This window comes from Myotis davidii, unplaced genomic scaffold (genome assembly GCF_000327345.1).
Source record: "Myotis davidii unplaced genomic scaffold, ASM32734v1 scaffold582, whole genome shotgun sequence".
NCBI lineage: Eukaryota > Metazoa > Chordata > Mammalia > Chiroptera > Vespertilionidae > Myotis > Myotis davidii.
This window is the reverse complement of record NW_006294113.1, coordinates 859,644-881,332: the sequence shown is the minus strand read 5'-3', so window position 1 is coordinate 881,332 and position 21,689 is coordinate 859,644. Positions and strand designations below refer to the sequence as shown.

Sequence of the window (21,689 nt, the reverse complement as noted above, 5' to 3'; positions counted from 1 at the left end):
ACATATTCCTCAGCTTCAGATCAAGAAAAAGGTATCAACTTCTTTCATAACTGAAAGGAGCCTGGGCTGGTGTGACTCAGAGTTTGAGCATCGTCCTATGAACCAGGTCACAGATTCCAGGTCAAGGCACATACCAGGGTTGCGGGCTCAATCCCCATTAGGGGGCATGCAGGAGGCAGCCAATCAGTGATTCTCTCATTATTGATGTTTCTCTCTCTCCTCGCTTCCTCTCTGAAATCAATAAAAATATATATTTTTTAAAAAACTGAAAGGCAGCCTAGACGTTATCCATCTAACTTTTTATTCAAAATGGTAGCCCTCTTACCAGAGATTTCTGAGTCATCCACTTTCTGCATGAATATTTTTGCTGTTGGAACCCTCATTTCATAAAGCAGTGAGTACTGTGGGAGAGCACCTTAACATAGAACCAAAATCTGTCTCACTCAGCTTCCTCCACCTGCTGGTTTGAATCTTATCCTCCTAAATCCTTTCTATATTTGAGGACAGCTGTCATATCTCCCTTAGTTGTCTCCTCTCTCCGGTGTACACCTTATCAGTTCTAAGATGCATATTCTTTCCATGTGTGGCATCTGTGAAACTGGTATGCCTTCTGTAACTGGTGGCTTGTCATAGTTTCAGCTACTTCTTCCTTGGTACAAAAAATAATGATGTACCTTACAATTGTTGGCACATAGGTTTGTTGAAATACAGTAATTATTCCACTTCAACACTTTTTCAATAAATGATAAAACATTCAAGATTATTCAATTTAACTCCTTACCTTACCTTATATACAGAACATTTTCCTTCCAGTCTCCCTGGTTATGTTCTATGATGTTGAATCCAATGCGTTATAAAGCAACTACTTTCAAAATTTTAATGACCTCAGTTACGTTTTAATATTGCACTGAAACCTTATTGGTTCTGCTCTTCATCCACACAAATGAATTCATCTTTCTGCGACAACTCTTGAATTTGAAACTTGAAGACAGACATCATGTTTACAAAGTTTATTCTCTAATGCTGAACAATCCTACTTCCTGTTTGTTTTTGTATTATTTTGAATGTAATTTAAAATGGGGATACTAAAACCTGCCTCATGATGCCATGCTGAAGACAGGGTACAAGAAGCATTCAAAACACTTAGTATACTGATTTGCAACTAGAAGTTATACCACATAGTGTTCTGCCTTCCCGTCATGGCAGCTCTTAAAATACAGCAGACTTCCTATCTTCTGAGCACTATACTTTTCCTAAGGCAGCTGAAGATTAGTATTTGTACAATAGGCTCACAATTTACATTGGTCTACATATGAACCACTACTTAAAAAAAATTTTTTTAAATTGATTTCGCAGAGGAAAGGAAAGAGATAGCAAGAAAGAAGCATCAATGATGAGAGAATCCTTGATAGGCTGCCTCCCACACACCCACTACTGGGTATTGAGCCGAAGGCCAGGCATGTGCTCTTGACTTGAATTGAACCCAGAACCCTTCGGTCCGTAAGCCAACGCTCTATCCACTGAGCCAAACTGGCTAGGGCAGTGGTAGGCAAACTCATTAATCAAGAGAGCCAAATATCAATAGCACAATGATTGAAATTTCTTTTGAGAGCCAAATTTTTTAAGCTTAAACTACCTAGGTAGGTACAGTTCTTAACTTAATTAGGGTACTCCTAAGCTGGCCTTTGCTAAAAACGTCCTCAATCTGATTGAGGCACATTCGTTGCGGTCGACCCCTTCCAACTCCCATCCACACTCGTCTTGTATACTTGTTTCGTCTATCTCCTTTCGTTCATCCTCTCTATATGTCCAAATCATCTCAACATACCTTTCTCAATCCTCGACACTACATCTTCTTTCACTCCACAACATTCCCTAAAATTAACTTAATAAACTTTACTTAAAGTTTTAAGTCTTAGTTAATCTATAGGAACGTTGAATAAAACGTCTTCAAAATAGACTTCCCCAGGCTGAAAAACGACTTCTGTGCATGGGCCACAAAGTTTCAATCGCACTGTACATGCGCTCCTGCACGTGGTATTTTGTGGAAGAGCCACACTCAAGGGGCCAAAGAGCCGCATGTGGCTTGCAAGCCGCTGTTTGCTGACCACTGGGCTAGGGCAACATATGAACCACTCTTAAGCCTTGTTATATTCCACCATCATTTTTCTTTAAGCAACCCAAGTGCAAAAGTAATTATCCTGATTCAATGTATCTTAACTTGAAGCAACTCCACACACAAAATTATAGGGTTTGATTTAGATCTCAATTTTGACTTCTTCATTTCCTAGGTTTGTCATTTATTCATGACATGATCTGATTCACGGGTAATGCTAGTGGCAAGGGAGCGAACCTTGTGACATGTCATTAGGAACTAGCATTTAAAAAGACATTGAGATGTGGCTTATCTCATTCTCCAGGGACTGTCTTAATACAATCAGTTAGAAGGTATTTCTATGTCTTTTTTATTAACTACAGAGATAAACCAAGGTTAAGAGAACATTAAATATAAAGAACCCTTTTCGTTTTTTTTAAATGTATATTTATTGATTTCAGAGAGGAAGGGTGAGGGAGCGATAGAAAATTCAATGATGAGAATCATTGATCACCTGCCTCCTGTACACCCTCCATGGGGGATCAAGTCCGAAACCTGGGCATGTGCCCTGACCAGGAATCAAACTGTGATCTCCTGGTTCACAGGTTCACACTCAATCACTGAGCCATGCTAGCTGGGCAAGTTCCCTTTTCTTTTACACACAAGCATGTTTAGGTTTTTGGCAGTTTTCTTGCAAAACTGGTCTATTAAGCCAATCTAAGTTAAATAAAATCAGTGAGTCTTCCTTTGCAGCCATTCTCAGATCCCATATATTTAACAGAATATTTAATAAAATGGAAGACAGTTTTTTAATGGAGGATTCAGAGGAAAGGGTCAATTAGAAAGGGTAGAGTGAAAAAAACAGGGAAAGTTTAGAAAGTTAATTTAAAATGCTTAGGAAGTCTCTTGAAAATAAAATTACAGCAAAAAATAGTAAATTGTTTCAAAGCCCAATGATTTAATTTGTAAATTTTATTTTCAAATTGAAATATCACTTTATGCCATTTAATCAACATGTGTTTATCAAGCACCTATTGTGTTTCAAGTCCAGTGGCAAAAAGGAAAAGACCAGATAAATATTTGGCTTTATATATACTATCAGAATTCAAATAAACTTTCAGTTCTTATTAAAATTTGTTAAATTGAAGGAAAACTATGTGCTCAGTAAAAAATCCCTGAAAACTGACTTTTGTCCATATAAAGTATCAGCACTAGAACCCTAAAATATGTATTTTAAACTAAAAAACCGAAAGGGCATTTCTTTGTAAATAGCTTGTGGTTCCATGAAGCCAATTATAGTAAAAGCAAAAAAATTATTTAACATAATGTACACATTTATATCTCTAGTTATATAGGGAAAAATTAGTAAAATCTAAACCTGAGAGAAAATGTGAAATAACTAGTTTAGGTCAACTTCTGCACATGTAAAACCACAAATTATAAAACCAAGGAATATAGAAGTGTATTGTATTAAAGACTTCATATAGAATTTTAAAACTTGAATCTTAAGAGCATGGTAATTTCTGATATTAACAAGTTATGAAAAGTTGGTTTACATACAAGCGTTTTGCATTTTGATGATCCAGGGTGGAAGAACTCAGGAAATTGAAAAAGTGTGCACTTTACTTTGCATATGGCAATTAAGACAACAAACCACTTGATATGAGCTATTTTGCTCTTCTGAGTCATTCACACAATACCAATCATGATTATGGTGATGCTTCATGTTGATATGTTTGTATCATAAGAATAGGTACCCTTCCACTTTGTTTTACCTTTCCTGTTTTTGTACGAAGTTACATTTAACAGTAAATTATTATGAAAAAATGTATTTTTAAAAAACAAATTGATTTGTAGGATTTGACACTGGTTTATGTCAAATATGGTGTGTGTTCTGTGAAGATTGTTTTCACAATAAAATTATATAAGTGCCATCTTTCCTATGAAGAGATGCTTTGGTTTAAATCTGAAAGATTAAAAAAATCCTGTTATTTTTATATCAGCTTCATATCTCAAAATACATAGAGATAAATCTTGCCATTTTATAATCCTGACACAGAAATGCCATGTTTCATTTTAAAAAATGATTTGGTAAATGTCAAACTTTCACTCTTCATAGAAAAATAGGTTAAAAAGGAAAATTTACAGATCAATACTCACTGCCTCCCTTTTACTATCTTTAGTTCTGCTTTCATAGCTTCAGTCTTCAGGCATTTTTAAATACAGTATTTAAGGTTAGATGGAAAAGAACCCATCAACTTGTAACTGTGAAATATCCAGGCCAGCACACTGGAGGTGAAGTCTGTCCTGCCACTGCTTTTAGCTCCCCTTAATTTGAGTATTACTTCTTAATGATAAATATCAAAGGTCTAGCAAGAAATTTCTTACAAGTTTCATGCAAAAGAAAAGCATTTTGATTGGGTCCCAAGAGTGATCAGGAAATTTTATTTCTAATAGTTTTCTCTGTTTTGAACTTGCTTAATACTAAAAATGCCTACATTTTAACCTACAAGTGAAATGGTGATGGTTCCAGTAAACTACTTGTCAAAAACTGAAAGAAAACTACATTTTACATTGTTTAGTTACACCCTTCAATTTGATATTTGTAAACCCTTAGATTTTTTATGTTCTATTTTTCATGCTGAAGAAATAATTTCACAATTTCAAATCAAAGTCAACACTGCAGTGAGGAGAGCTTTTCTACTTTATTACAAAGAGAAGAAGCCTTTATGTGGTCAGAAAATACAAGATTGATCTTTTTTTCTCTTCCTATGAAATGCTGCTGTTCAAACAGCCAGAGTGAATTGTCTCAGTTCACTTCTTTAAGTCCCATCACATTCACTTGGGTATGGATGTCCTTGGCTGCTGAAAATCTGGCCCTTTAGTGCACAGGGCGACAAAGTCCCCTGACCAGCAGTTCCAGAATGTCCCATTTTCATATATTGCATCCATGCACACCTCCTAAAAATGAGGTACAGCAGGGCAAACATTTTCCAAAATAGATGTCATATATATAATATATACACATTCGTACATACATACCTTTATTCATGTGATGTCCAAAAATTTAAAAAAAATGTACACATTTATTACAAAATCGTAACAAAGACTGGACAGTGTTTTGCTCATTCTGGAAAGATGAAGCTCAGTAATAACACAACCCTGGAAACCATCCAGAGATTGTGGCAATCTCTTTCTTCTAAACAGTCAGATATTCTTGCGTTAAGCTTGGCGAAACTGCCTTTCAAAAACAAAAGGGGAAGTAAAATGAAGGAAGCAGACCTTGCTCATCTTTCCAAATGAAATACGAGAAGGATCTTCACATAAAAATGCACAAACATTTGTTATTTTATTACCAATAGTGCTACAATGAACAATGCAAATTTTGTGGTCTAATTTTGTTGAGTCTTTTGTGGGTTTTCTTTTTTACATTTTAGAAACTAAACGGTAAACTTCTGTCAGTGTACTTGCTTGTCTTTATAGACCCAAGTCTGTCTGCTGGCAAAAAAAAAATAAATGAAAAAAATTCAGACCCTGCTCGAACTAGAGAAAAACAAATTACAAATTTAGTTGTTGGGCAGCACATAATTAGTAAGGCAGGACCTCAAATAGTGACCCTTTGCGTAAGCCAATTGCCAAATCCTCAAGGAATTAAAACCAGGGTGCCTGAGCCACATCAGTTCTGCAGTTATGTTGAGTATTGTGCTGAGACAGCCATACCCCAAGAAAAGGGAAGTCTTTTTTTAGAAGGCTTGCTGAGCAGGGTTGTAGTTGAAGGTGGATGGCAGGTGAGGCCGTTCTTCTAATTTGTCATATTCCAAATGGAACTCCTACAAAACCAAATTTAAGAATTTAGTTGATTTCCTCTCCCTTTGTCCTCCAAGTTTTGTGAAAACATATTTTACTATATTAACAAAATACCTACATCTATGAGAATGTTCACAGACACAGATATACCAACTAATTTTTCTCTTAGGTAAAATATAGCTTGAATGAAAATAATATGCTGTCATTTCTATCTGATAAATAAAATAGAGACTTCCTGCATAAAAGTCAGACTTCTCATGAACATCTATTTTATGTCACAAATTCTATGCTTTCCCCCCCCGTCAAAAATAAAAACTTGACAGGGTACTTACTATATCACTAATAAAAAACACAGAAAATTAGAGAATATAGGGTGTCCCCAAAAATGTATAACACACTTTGAATAGATTATAAAGTCAGTGTTTATTAACATACAGTTCATTTTCAAAATTTAAAAGAATCTACAGAAAGGAATAATTTTCTTTTTCAACACCAGTTTTCAAAATGATGACCGTTCTGGTCCAGGCACTGCTGATAATATGAAGAAATGGAATCGCAAACATCAAGAATCATTTCGTTCGGTATTTTGTGCACCCTCGATTCGTCGACTGCTGTTGGTTTTGTACCATAAACTTTATCTTTTATGTATCCCCATAAAAAGAAGTATAATGCCACTTTAGGATAAATTTTCTTTGTTCAAAACTTAGTATGGCTTCACCCATTATTTCAAATCAGTTAAACCTGAAAAGGAGTGAAAATTAAGTGAGTTATCAGCTGTTAAAGTGTGTATACATTTTTGGGACATGCTATATTTAAAAGTAAAGCCTCATTCAATGAAATATAAAATCTAAAAATTTATTTTTCATGAAAAACCTTTAGAAATAGTTTACCAATTTGTCTTATAAAAAAAGCATACAAATTTATTCTAACATTTAAATTTCAGGAAAAACAATGAACTTAAAACTCACACATCTCCAGACTTTCCATTTCACAAAAGCAAACCCCTGAAAAGATGTAACTGCTACCCAAAACTAGACAGTGGCTGATGTAGGCACATTTGAAAGCCAACTGCATAGCCTATTTCAATTAAACTTTCAAAATACTACATTATCTTCATGAGCTTTAAAATTTTAAAATGTTGAAGCCATTGTTTACATACTTAACCAAGATCAATGAGATGCAGAATATAATTTTTTTTATCCTATCCTATATAATAAAAGTCTAATATGCTAATGATATGCTAAGGCTGCTCAACCTCTCGCTATGAAATGCATTGACCACCAGGAGGCAGACGCTCCGACTAGTAGGTTAGCTTGCTGGTGGGGTCCGGCCGATTGGGACTGAGCGAGAAAGGCTGGACATGTCCTGGTGCCCTCCCTGGCTGGCCAACCTCCTGCTCCAATCATGCACCAGGCCTCTAGTATTAATATAAACATCATACCTTTGCAAATCCAAAGAGCAAGAGGTTCTAATATCATTAATTCTACAACTAAATTCATTTAGCATAAATTATCTCAGTCGATCACATTTAAAAAATTATTTATTATGATATATTATGATTAAAGAAAGCCAGCAAGTAATGTTAGTACTATAGGTTACTATATTTTACCTTATCTGCTGTTTTGTTTTGTATTGATTTCAATAATGAGTATTTCCACTATTAAATTAAGGGGGAAATTTCATTCTTAAATTAAAATGAAAAAAAAAAAGAAAAAAGGAAAAAAAAAGAAAGAAAAAAAAGAAAAAGAAAAGAAAAAGAAAAAAAATTAAAATGAAAACCTATGTCATGATTAAATTTTGAGATACAAAACCAAGTATTTAAAGTTTAGGATATTACATTAACAATTACAGAAAGAGCAAGTATAACTTGCTGAAAGTCTAATGTGTGTCAAAATAGGGCTAGAGTTGATTTTATTCTAATCTTTATAACTGTAGATATCATCTTTATTTTGCACTTGAGGAACATGGGGCTCACAAGTAACTTGCCCAAGTCATACAAGTATCAGATTTAGGATTAGAATCCAGATCCGTGTAATACCATGACTTTTCCAGCATAAAACATTTTTAATATTCTTAGCCGAAGATCCAAAATAGAATCACTTCATTACACCATATATCCATAATGTTGAAAAACTTCAGTCCACTGACAAATATTTATAAAGAAGGCACCCAGTGTTGACTTTAATCTAAAAAGGTTCACTTTATAGGGTTTGTAGAGTAACAAAAGCACAGTGGTTATATGCTTATCAGTAAAAACTAGCAATATCAGAATTACCATCACAATTACCACAGCTCTCCCTAATACACTGTATAAGCACAACTCTCTTTTCACCTGGCTAGGCTTTAAAAGAATTTATTGTCTGGCTTGAAGATGCATACCCAGTTAGTAAAGAAAGTATCTTTTTGATCTATCATTCTAAATTACGTGTAGTTATAGGGTAAAAAGTCTAGTTGTAACTGTGACAAATCATACATCACACGACCTAAGTTATAAAATTTAAAATTCTGTTCAATTTTCCTGTCTTTGTCATTGCACATTGGTGAATTCTATTGTTAAAATTTATAACTAGAGTGACTTCATCAATGCACATATATTTTCCCTATATCTTTAAAAAAGAGATCAGTTTAAATCTAGAGAACATAAATATTTTAATACTAGAGGCCCGGTGCACAAGATTTGTGGACTTGGGGGGGGGGGTCCCCCAGCCAGGCCTGCGCCCTCTTGCAGTCTGGGAGCCCTTGGGGGATGTCCAACTGCGGGCTTAGGCTTGCTCCCCGCTCCCCAGGGGGAGCCGGCTTAAGCTGGGAGTTGGATATCTTTAGCGCTGCCAAGAGGAGGGAGAGGCTCCTGTCACTGCCACTGTGCTTGCCAGCTGTTAGCCTGGCTTCTGGGCTTCTGGCTGAGCAGCACTCTCCCTGTGGGAGTGCACTGACCACCAGGGGGCAGCTCCTGCGTTGAGCGCCTGTCTCCTGGTGGTCAGTGTGCATCATAGCAACCAGTCGTTCTGCCCTTCAGTTGATTTGCATATTACCCTTTTATTATATAGGATGATAATTAAGAGACTCACAAAGACCTTTATATCAGATTTAGAAATTAAATAGGTTACACTTTTGTGTTCCATTTTTAAAATCTTATTTTTGTTTTCTCTATACTTTCATTGTTAAAATATGCAAAGCTTACTATATACTGGTATCCCTAACTTTGATTGGTGATTACATCTCTTTTACATGTTTATGCTATATGCACACACATAACACATATGTACACCTCTATCTCTGTATAATCTGTAGGGGCAAGAAGGATGTCTTCTTTTGTATACGATTGCCTACTGTCTAGAATAGTGCCAGGGCCCTATCAGGAATGTAACTAATGGCTAATGAATTAATAAACACAGTTTTCTTCATTTCTTTTAGAAACAGAACACTTAACTTTTAAAGTATTCAAAGATTAGGTATTTGCTTTAATGGAAAGAATTTTCAGATTACAATTTAATGATTTTACAGGCTAAAAAGAGTTCTAGGTACTTTAAAAAAATAACTTCTATTGTCTTCATTTTTCTATTAATAAAATTAGGTTACATATTCTCAAAAGGTTACTATGAAGCAGAATTGGAATACATGCACTGGATTCAGATGTCAAGTAAAATTATTATTACTGATCAAATTTCACAGAAAAACAGACACTGCAGGAATGTTTTCTAAAATCCTCAGAAATGTCAGCTTTTTCTTCACTAGGATAAGTCCTCATTAAATTTTAGGAAGGAAGTAACAAACTATCTTAAGTACAGTTATATTAGAAATACTTTTTATTTTGAAAAAAGCACATTCCTAATTACAGTATAAAAAGTACTAAAATCTACAAGTGAAGTTAATGAAAATAAAAAAAAAAACCCACCCTTATTTATATCAGGCTATGACATGATAATCCTAAGCATTAAAAATCCTATTCAATGTTGGACTCAAATGATAAAGTTAGGCTGAAAAAAATTCTTAAGTTTGTAAGTTTAGAATGAGAAAGCGACTGATAACAGGGCAGCCTCCAGCATCTAAAATTTCTCTGTGGATGAAATTATTTTTCAAATTTTACTCATTAAGAGTAAAATAACTACTATCCAAATTACCACTATTTTAAATTAGTGGGATAGTGAGTAATTCCACGTAAGACAGACCACCTAGTCTGCTGACAAATCAAGAATATCTAAAAGGGGAGAATAAGCAAAGGCAGCATCAACATTTCTATGTACATAAATTATTGACATATAAGACATTTTTGAAATAAATAACAGGCCACATCCTAGAACTCAGAATCAGAATTTTTAGGGATAAGAAGTACTTCTGATTTAAATAATCTAATCCCTTACTTAACATTACAATTCTTAATTTCCCTAAAAATATTAAGTGGTTTACAAAAGAGAAAGGAAGAACCTCATATACAAGATATTCTGGATGGAGACCTGATTATGGTGGTATCAGGCCAATACTTTTCATGATACCATGGTAACATCAAGTTATTAGTTATAATACTAATTCTCAGCATAGGTTTCTTACAATGAGTTGAAGCTATTTAATGCATGTTCTTTACAGATGGGGACTTTGAACTTAACTTGGGACCTGGCATTTTAATGGACTTTGTGTACTATAATGAAATCTGTTAATGAATATAACTATGAATGAAATTAATTTAATTCCTAACCAGTTTCTAGAAAAATACTGAAAACCACCTAAAAAAACAGAAGTCATTGCAAAAGTTTATTCCATGAATACAATACAATTTGGTTTAAGTTTATGAACTTGTATTTTAATACAACCGAAAGAAATTTGATAAAAAACCAAATTCCACTTGCTTTCATTACTATGAAAATAATTTTGTCAAAGAATATCAGTACAAGTGGCCAGCAAATTACTTCAAGAGAGATTTCTTAGGGAAATGTTTAGTGATTATTTCCCAAATTTTATTTTCCTATGGCACTGCTAAAAATTTTAAAGGAAAAGGTTAAGAAAACCCAACAATACAAGAGAGATAAAATTGAGTAAAATTATTTTGTGCGCACGCGTGTGTACACACACTCAACAAACAAAATATTCTTTAAAATGACATTTCTCTGACTAGGGATTTCCTTTTGTGAGATAATAAGGGGTCCTATTAATGTTTAATAGGGGCCCTATTAAATTGTGTCTGAATATTTAAGTTTATGGGGAGAACTTAGTTCTATAGAAAACAAGTATTTTTCATATAACTTGATTTTCTTCACATATACTGAACTGAAATGTATCTAAAATTATATATCTATCTACTTCACACATCCACCCCTTTTTTGCATATCCTAAATTTGGAATAATTTACAAGCAAAAGCCTCAAATTGAATGGAAAAAACTTCAGTTATTTCCTAATAGAATTTTTCATCCTCCAAAGAGACCTTTTCTCTCTCCTATAGAATCAACTAACAGAGTTTCTCAAAGTATGGCTCCACGGACCAGCATCATATTGGCATCACTTGGGAACTTGTTAGAAATAAAAATTCTCAGGTTCCACCTACAAACTCATTAAGTCAGAAACAATGGCGGTATGGCCAAGCAATCTGTGTAAAGGTCTCCAGGTAATTTTGATGTAAGCTAAAATTTGAGGACCATTGACCTAACCTAACAATAATCAATTATCATTTTTCCATCTTTGGGAAAAAAGTAATGAGCTGTAATAACAATGATTGAAATAGCAGCAACAAACTACCACAACTACTCTCATATATAAATACTCAATATTTGCCAAGCACTACATTTAGTGTAAATGTGTTTGTGTGTAATCTCATTTAAAGTTCATGAAAATTTAGAGGGAAGTATTTTGATTTAAAAGGAAAATTGCACAAGGTGAAAGCATAAATAGCAGAAACAGGAGTTAAATTTAAATCCATGACAACAAAGACTATGGCTTTCTATTACACTATCACTTCTTAAAGAACAGGTAATATACACAATGTCTTATGTACTATTTGTAATGAATATAATTATTTTAACATAACTGAAAAGTTAGAACATAGATCTACTTTTGAAATCAAGACATGCATAATAAGTAGAATGGTTAAAATAACTCAAATACAGTCTATAGTGGTATATGGACTTGATCTGAGAAGTAATGCCATTTATCAATGAGAAAACACCTAAAAATAGTAATTTTTAAAAAATTTAATCCCTTGTATTTTTCAAGTTTTATATGAAATCTTGTAATGTAAAACGTTTTTCGTGATAAATATCTGGTAAGCACTTTACATTGTTTTCTTAAAATATTTTACCTTTTTATCAGTTTAGTAAAGATGACTCAAAAGAAAGAAAAAAAAAGCCCAAACTAACAACTAAAAAATCATCCAATGAACTGTCTTCTGTTTCAAAACTCTAAACTCTTTTCTATAATGTGTGCAACTGTTTTAAAAACCCTGTATCTGTTTATATATACCGGTTTATGGGAAATCTCAGACCTGCTTAATAAAAAGTAACAATAATATAATACATGACTGGCATTGCACAAGAGTATCTTTATTTTACAACTTAGTAGAAACAAAAATATTTAAAATGTCACCAAGGCTTTTGAAGTTACAAAATTTCTTACCAAGTTCAATCATTTTTCTAACTATGAGTGATATGAGCTGTTTCTGCATACTCTCCTAGAGTTAAATAAATCAAGCTGAGGAGGTAGAGACAAAAGACCAAATATCTGGCACATTACTAAAATGAATGCATTGGTACATATAAACAGACAAGAGAGGTCACTTCTTTTTTAAATCTAGATTTATACATTTACACATGAACAAAATATATACCTTAGCTACTTTCCTCCAGTTAAGACAGTCAAAGAAGTAATATGTTCCCCTCTCATATGTATTGGTTTTCATTGTTGGCTCCATGCCTGGTGCCCTGGTAATCCATACTCGTTCTTCTTTGTGGTATCTCCAATCACGGTTAAAACTTCAATTTTTAAGAGAAAAAGACAATTAATACTTTCCTGTGGCTCATATTTTTAAAACTTTTCTCAGAAAATTATTACACATAGAATAAATAAGTAAATAGGAATGCTTCTTTGTCCTGACTTTGTTATTATGTACAACCCTAGTGAAATAAATGCAGAAAAATAATTTCTTAATTTTTCCAAAACCCACATCTTTACTTAACTGAAGAAACTTTTAATGAAAACAAACAAGATCTTAAAAACTTTATGAGTGATGTGGTAAAATCTTAGGCAGACCAAAAAAAGAACGATTGTGTTCCAGAAACTTCACTTTTTTGTTCTTCTTAATATTCAATAGAAATATCTATTAAAACAAACAAAAATGCCAACTACTTGAATTATTTTGTATGGAACTAAATACAATGTCTATTTGAATTAACTATTTAAATTCACACAAAACCTCCATGTAAACAAATATTTTCCTATCCATACCATGAGGTAATTTTTAGGTATATGATATGAGACAACACAGCCAGTGATGGATGGATGAATGAATTTATTTACTTATAACTTAAAAGGAACAGTTATCAATTCCTATCTTACAAAAAATGTGAAAAGAACATGAGAAAAAAACAAATTCTCAGCTGAGAAATAAAAAACAATTTATTATCAACACAGTAAGTTTTACAGTTAAGTATCTAATCAAAGCCATTTGTAGAAATATTATAAGAAATGTTATAAAATACTTAAATCTGTAAAAATGTCTCCTAATCATAACATCAGAATTTTTTAGTAACTCACGGTATAGTAATCATGATTAGAATGACTAATATGTTACCCACTGTACATGAGAAACAACACAAACTTTTTATTTGTACGACATCAGGTGAAAACAGAAATGCTCAGAAAAAAACACATCCGTAGACCAACTTCTTAACAGTAATTTAAGTTGGACTTTATCTTATCAATATTCAAAACACACAAGATATATGTACAGTGAGTTGCCCACATAATATTTAATAGATGTTTACTGAATGATGAAATTCACTGTCACTAACATATGTGGTTCCATAAGGAGTCAGATGAACCACAGTTATGAATCATTTCTTATAAAAATTAGATTCACCAAATCCATGATCCAAGTTGATTCTGTCTTCAGGCTTCTTACAAACTTAGGGTTAAGTTTAAAATTCTTTTTATGTACACAGTGATTATGAAGCCATAGTAATCTAAGATTTCAATATAAATTAACTTTATTTTACTAAATGTAAAAATAAATTTCTTGATGGAGAAATATTTTCACTTTAAAAACAAAAGACAAAAACTACAGCCATCATAATTTTTTTAAAAAGCATCTTTTAGAATAAACAAGATCCACTATAATACAAAAATGTTTAAAAATATTTTGAACATACAGCTCTACTGCAGCTAGAAGTTGTAATACGTCTCCTCCATTCATGTAATAGAGATAGAAGAGAAGGTCTTCTCCATATCGGCCAAGTTTTATTGCAGCCAGCTAGGAAAGAGAAATAAATTATTCTCAAATGTAAAACAAGTCTGAAAATCCTAACATATAACTGCTACTACTAAAGTAAAAACAGAAACAGAAACTCTTCTCTTCAAGCAGATAACTACTATTACATGATTATACAAGTAGCTATAATTCTAAAGGAGAGTTCCATCATTTAGGGTAGTTTATTATTTAAGTGACTAAAGTTATTTAACAATTACTTCTGGTACATCTATTTTATGTACTAATAGGAAAAGAGCTAAGTAAAAACTTCCAGTTGAGTTCAAATGCTGAATGTCTTACTTAAGGGATTTATTAGTTATCCAATGTGGGAGTAATAGTGAAACATTGTGCTCAGAGATTCAGAACTTATATTCAAGATCTAATTCCATTACTTACTAATATACCATTTCAAGTAATTTAATGTCTCTAAACTTTAATTATAAAATGTAGAAAATGAAATCTTACAAGGGTTACTAAGAATGAAAATTAACTAAGTGACTCTATGTGAACAAGCCTTGTATGTCTGATAGACTCACAGGAAATGTTACTGAATCTACATTTGACAATGACTCAAGCACAAATCAGTTGGTTAAGTATATTTAGCAAATCATGGATGTTAAGTACAAAAATAATGCCGAGATTGCTTATTTTGATTAAATGAATGTATGACTGGTTTACATGTCCCTCTAGAAAGAAGAAACAAATTGTCTACCAAACTATAAAATGTGAGTTCAACAGTTTCAAATTCTCACATTAATATAAATCTTAAATGCTCACCAAAACAATACTTTTTTTTACTTAATCCTGTATCTAAATATTTACTTAACTGCTACACATTCTCTGAATGTAATTTTTCTCTCCATTCATATTATCCCCATTCAGGTAGCAGTCCCAAATGTGTCAAATCATCCTAAGTTAGTAAATTGGCATTGAGAAATGGTCTGGATCCTTTAGGTATTGGGAGCAAAAGAGTCCTACAGTGAAGGTGGCAGCAAGTCACACAATCCAAAAATAGAAAAAGATATCTATCTCTATCTCATACTTATCTTCCACCTAACTCAAGAATTAAGACATAGTGAGAAATATATCTCCTTACTTGCCTGCCCACAACATCAGTATCGATTTGGCTTACACAACTACATGGTACAGATGCAGAACACTGTCATTTACATTAGCCACTTATACACATAGGAATAACACAAATATGTAATTTTAATATATTATATCCTTTCAAAAGGCTAAAATCCAGACACTATTTCTAACAAAAATAAACTCTTAGTTCTTTTCCCTAAAATAAGTGTTTACCACTTTATTTCTTTCTTTGACCAGGGAAAAAAGAAAAAAAAAAAGATTAAAGCTGCAATCTGTTAACAGTTACTTTATAACTATAATTTTAGGTAATTCCAAAATAGAAAAAAAAATTACAGAAAAAAAGCCAAAAGTCATAAGTAGTTTTTAAACATATAATATATAATTATATTAAAAACACTGTATCTGTACTATAAGAAAATCTTTCTAACCGATAAAGATATAAAATCTAAAAAAAGATATTATATATACACAGATTGGCAAAAGTAGGTTTACAGTTGCATTGTAATTTTCTTATGAGTAAATAAAGCTACTGTAATAATAACCTGCATGTCTTCTTCCGTATGAACATCAGAAGGAATTTATTACATATTTCAAGTTAGTTTATTCCCATCAACAACGGTTATGGTTGTACACTGTTACTGATAACTATAAAGCAGTATTTTATCAGTCCTAAAAGTGTTTTGTTGAAAAATATTAAACAAAATGTAATCCAGAACCTCATCAACATTAAATATACAAACAAAAGTAGAAATAAAATTGCTACATATAGCTGAATAAACATAAGAAAGCATACCTGAGACCATTGCTAATTATTTCCAAGTATTATGCTATCTGAACTGAAAAACAGTGCCTGAGTACTTATAAATTCATGCTGAGTAGAATAATAAACTACACTCACCTTATCCCTAATGTGAATGTTCGTTAAGTACTCAGATGGAACATGGAAGTCTAGATAATAAAATAAAAAAAGCCTTATTAACTGATTCTCAGTTATAAATATATTTTTTAAAGGTCTTAACACAAATACAATCTCCTACCTATGTCTTGAGGTCGACAAGGTGAAGATGCCCAGGGTGATGCAAATTTGGGGTAGAGATTTCTGAATAAAGGAGGGGAAAAAAAACACTCTGAAGTCCAGGGTAGAAAAAAAGATTTCTAATTTTAGTTCAGGATATCAGGAAAAACAATAACTTCAAAAACATTAACTTTTTATTTCTAATTTCCTTTCTTGGGTTTACTATGACTTATATACAGCAGGAAACTGAAACCAGGTTTTATATATTCAGGGGTTGGCAAAAGTAGATTTACAGTTGCATTGTGACATTCTTTTGAGTTAATAAAACTATTGTAATAATCATAACCTGCATGCCTTTTTCCTTATGAACTGTACATATAGCTATCTATGCCTATGCTTAGAATTCATTAATACCATGACCCAAGTAAAACTACTTTCTCATTTTTATAGTCAAAAAAAAGGAAAGAAAATCAGTAATTATTAAAAGCAAAAGTTCAAATCCATCAAATATTTATTGAATGCTTATTATATGCCTGGAACCGTTACAGGTGCTTGAAATACATCAACAAACAAAGCAAAGATCACTGACAAAATGAAACTTACTTTCTGGTTCAGAATGGTGGATTAGAGGGAGGCAGATAAAAACTATTTACATAATAAATAATATTCCCCATTAGTGGAGGGGTAGAGAGAGGAGATTAGTTATATAATTAAATATAGGTATCAGGTTAGGTATCATTTAAAAGGTCAGATATGAACAAAGACTTGACAAATGTAAGGAATTAACCATTATTTATCTGCTAAAGACTATCCTAGTCTGAGGAAACTGTTAGAACCACTAAGGTAGACATGTAACTGACATGTCTGAGGTACAGCAAGAAGGCCAGTGAAGCTGGGACAGAGTGAATAAAGGGAGAAGCTATTGGAGAGAGACAGAAATCAGGCCTATAGATATTAGAAGGCCTGTAAATATTTTGGGTTTTTAATCGTAATGAAACTATAAATCCTTAATGGGTATACAACAGAGGATTAACTTATTCAAAAAGAATTTTCCTGGCTGCTGTGTAAAGAAGAGATTATGAGGGGCAAAGGAAGAAGGAGAAATAACCAGTGATTAGCTAGTGGAGTAATCCAGGCAAGAGTGGATGGTGATTCAAAAGAGGATGGTAGCAGTTAAACTAGTGAGAAGCAATACAGCAGCCCTTCTACTATGTATGTCAAATGTTGCTCACAGGTCAAAAAAGGATAAGTTCCTGAAAGTGACCAATGAATTTATTAATATACTGGTCATTTGATGATCTTGACAAGAATAGTTTTAGTGTACCAGGAATAAAATATTAACAGAGAATAGAAGACGAATGGGATTTACAGAGATGGCTCTTTTGAAGAATTTTACTTCAAAGGAGAATATAAAAATGAGGGGCATTAGACCAAGAAGTCCTTTTAATATGAAAGTAATAACATATTTGTATGCCGACAGAAATAACCCAACAAAGTACAAAAAATTAGAAAAGAATGGATCAACTACAACAACAGTGTGCAAGAGAAGGGAAGTGCAGATGGTAGTAAATAGTAAGATTTGGTTGGAGGACTATGCTGACATTCTCTTCTGATTGCTTCCATCTTTCTTAAAAAAGTAGAAATAAAAAAAACACAAGGCCATCACCTGAGAGTAAGGACAGGGGTTTGAATAGGCAAATATAAAATAGTTGCATAGGAGAGCAAAAGAATAAATGGACTAGGCATGCCAGTTATGATTATGGTTGGCAGAATTAAGGTCCTACTTTTCCCGTTCCTGGATGTACATCTACAATGAAACCAGGCAGTGAAGTTGTAAGCTTCTCTCCCACCAGGCTCAGTAGCACAGGTCAAAAATAGAATAGGTGGAGATATAACCAGGGTTATAGTTTTTTGCCATGCAAGTATGACAAAGCAGGAGAGGGGCAGAGCAGTCAAGAGTATATGTAGAAGAGCAGTATGACTGACCACAGAGTTTAACTGGGTAAGAAGGAAGCGAGTTCACTGCAGGGAAACAGAGAGAGAGAGATGTTTCGGAACAACAAAAAGGTAAAAGAATGGATTGAAGGTCCCAATAGAGTCAAATGATTACAGGAGCCAACACTACAGGGAGAGAGATAGAAGATAAGAAGTGGCATGGGAGCACAGACTTAAAATTACAGAGAAACTAAAGTTACTAGTAATGGCAATCTCAAAAGGATGACAAAAGAGGCGAGCAGGTGAGGTATAGTAGCGGGGTAAGATTTCTGGACGAGAGAAATTCAAGGAGCCGAGATGTCAGGATTTAGAAAGGTCATATATGTGTTTAAACAGCCAAATTATAAGAGGAGTAATATTGTGAAATGACCGAGATACAGGAGCTAATATGAAAGGGAATGACCCATGATTCAACAGATAACAGTAACAATTAGTGGCAGTAGGTGATATAATTTGATGATATGCAGGGAGATCTTATGTACAAATGTGGAAGGAAAGAAAAAAACTTACTCAGGAGAGTTTAGATTGAGGCCTAATGTTGTCAAGTCACTTCCTAATGCAAGATGTACCATTCCTGGGTCTGTCTCTGCTGCCCTGATAAATGTTAACAGGCCAATCATTCCAAATTGGTCCGTCACCATCCCTTGAGGAATGTTAGTAACCCGACCTGAATAAGAAGAACATAGTCATTTTTATCTTTGCTGAAAAAGTAAAAGAAAAAAAGAATTCTATAATACCACTGACATATTTTATGGAGTCCCACCATCAGGTAACACCTGGATCCCTTTTTTCTGCTGGTTATTATTTTGTGTTGTTGAACTTTTATCTCCAGGGAATTTGGGTCCATCTGTACTTGAAGTTGTCTTGCCAGATGTATTCAAATTCTAACATGAAAAAAAAATTAAACGTAACATTAATTTTTGTTAAATATAAAAATTTCAAATTCACATTTCTATTCATTCTTTATTATATTTAATTTGGTAGTAAGTTACCTGTATTCCAAGTTCTACATTAAATTTTTTGGTTTCTACAACTGTCCCATAGTATTCAAATAAATCCTGTATTATACACACTTGAACATTTAAAGGACAAGGAATATATGAAACATATTCTTATCTCAGATTTTCAGTCACAGACAAAATATGTTAACTATCATCTCAGGACTTCATGCTTCGGGATACACTTGAAAACACAACTCTTCAATACTTTCATTTAAAAGAGAAACTAAATACTTAAATATCACCATAAAAACCTCCAAGATAAGTCAGAACATAAGCACTTTTAAAATTCTTATTTAATTCTTACCCAATGTTCTTCTTTATCAAAATTTTAATATACAAACTCCCATCACACAAAAAAAGCTATTTTCAGTGAAATGTGGAAGAAATAAACATATTCATTAAGTTAGAAAGAGGAAGCTGAGTTGGCTGAATCAACACAGGAATAAAAATGTGTATAAAGATTCTTCAAGGAGAAAACTTACTCAAGAAAAACACAGCTCCTTAGAAGGCTATAATATCAAACTTCATGGGATCCAGCTGACAGGGACTACAATAAAAGTCTAAATTAACTCTGAGAAGTTCAACAGAAATTTGCAAACCTATATGAAATAGGAAAAAAATAGGCTATCTTCTAAGTTATAAAGAGTTTCCACATTCTTCAGAAGTTAGATTATTACGAATATTCAAGATAAACAATTTTGTAATAGTATTTAGTAAGTCCTTAATATAGTCTATAGTCTATAAAACTGTTAATCTAAGAGAAATCTGGAGGGAAAACACTACATCACTGACATACATAATTCTCAGTTACTTACAGATTTACTGTCATCATTACTTGATGTTGGATCTTTATAGCTGGAACCAGGTAATGCTGGAAAGTCTTCGTTGTGTATTGAGAAGTCCTGGGATTGCTCATTTGCTGGTTTTGTTACCATTCCAACTATGTAATGAAAATAATCCAGAGAATTGCAATTGATATTTATGATATTTTGCTAAAAATTATAAAAAGTTAACTTTCCTCATAATATACCAAAAATATTTTTATTTTGCTCTGAAAGCATTCTTCAAAAAAATTAGTATTCAGAATAACAATAAAGAACTACATTTTTATATATTGATTAATAACTCAATATACAAATAATGCAAGGGAAATAAGTGTTTAAGACATAATTTGATATTGATAATAATTTTTTTTAAAGCTTGCTTTATTTAAATATTTGACTAGCTATTATAAAAACCAGTTGTCAAATACAAGTGAACAAAATAAATTTTAAGAGAACATGTCAGTATTCTACTTGAAAGTGACTTACAGAGTGAGCAAATTGCAATCAATTATTAAACAACTCCGTATTATTTCAGATTTTCTTGGACTCCATGTAATAGATGTAAAACATGCAAGAACTGGGAAGTAATCCTCCCACTATACTTGGCATTAGTCAGGCCCTTATTGGAGACAATATCCAGTTTGGGGCGCCACAGTTCAAGAACGATATGGAGAAACTAGAGTTGGTCCAAGGAGAGCAACGGGAATGACTAAAGGGATGAAAAAGTGGACCTATGAGGAAAGGTTAAAAACATTAGAGTCTGAACTGAGAATCAAGTAGCTAGGTACTCAACTTCCAGATCATTTTTTGTTATTTTTGGAAGACTGATTTGGAAACTTCAGAATATGAACAATGTTTTTCCCATCTTCATATATTATTCATATTCATATTCTGAAAGGCATGGGAATCCTTCTAGGTTGAAAATGGGGAAAAAACAGTTGTAAGAGTGATGAACTGATCCCTCTAAGTTCATTGTTTTCTGCTACTGGTCTCTATTAGGTTCTGCCAAAGAGAAACAATATGTGCAAAGAATAAAAAGAATACAGCTACATTGCAGCTACATAATTTTCATGTCTAAATTGTTACTGCACATGTTTCTACAACTGTCCTATAATATACAAATAAATCCTATATTATATACATTTGAACATTTAAAGGTCAAGGAATATAGGGAAAATATTTAGCACCCCTATTCTTTTCATTTAGCATCTATAAGACAAATTTCTTATTAGAGACAGTAAAATGGGATATTTTAATGGTGACGGAGAGTCTACATAAACTATACATGACCCCTGAGCTGTGGTTCTCAACAGGAGGCAATTTTTTCTCCTACACATTTGTCAATTATGGAGACATCTGTGGTTGTCACAATGGGGGAAGGGTGAGAGGTAAGAGGTGATACTGGCATCC

General features: G+C 33.0%; 1 protein-coding gene across 15 annotated transcripts in view; it reads right to left on the bottom strand.

Moving 5' to 3' along the window:
• Positions 1 to 4,781: 4,781 nt before the first annotated feature.
• Positions 4,782 to 21,689, bottom strand: part of CNOT2 (CCR4-NOT transcription complex subunit 2) — a 131,660-nt gene continuing 114,752 nt past the window's right edge. For 14 of the 15 annotated variants that reach the window (XM_006768151.1, XM_006768150.2, XM_006768153.2 and 11 more), the window contains 8 exons: positions 20,271 to 20,395; positions 19,218 to 19,338; positions 18,965 to 19,121; positions 16,482 to 16,543; positions 16,343 to 16,392; positions 14,255 to 14,355; positions 12,715 to 12,859; positions 4,782 to 5,925 (listed from right to left, as the gene is read on the bottom strand). In XM_006768151.1, coding sequence (XP_006768214.1) covers positions 5,839 to 5,925; positions 12,715 to 12,859; positions 14,255 to 14,355; positions 16,343 to 16,392; positions 16,482 to 16,543; positions 18,965 to 19,121; positions 19,218 to 19,338; positions 20,271 to 20,395 — 848 coding nt within the window. In that variant the 3' untranslated portion in view covers positions 4,782 to 5,838. Of the gene's footprint in view, positions 5,926 to 6,601; positions 6,644 to 12,714; positions 12,860 to 14,254; positions 14,356 to 16,342; positions 16,393 to 16,481; positions 16,544 to 18,964; positions 19,122 to 19,217; positions 19,339 to 20,270; positions 20,396 to 21,689 lie in introns of those variants that run through there. The other variant, XM_015566842.1, reaches the window with a different exon arrangement.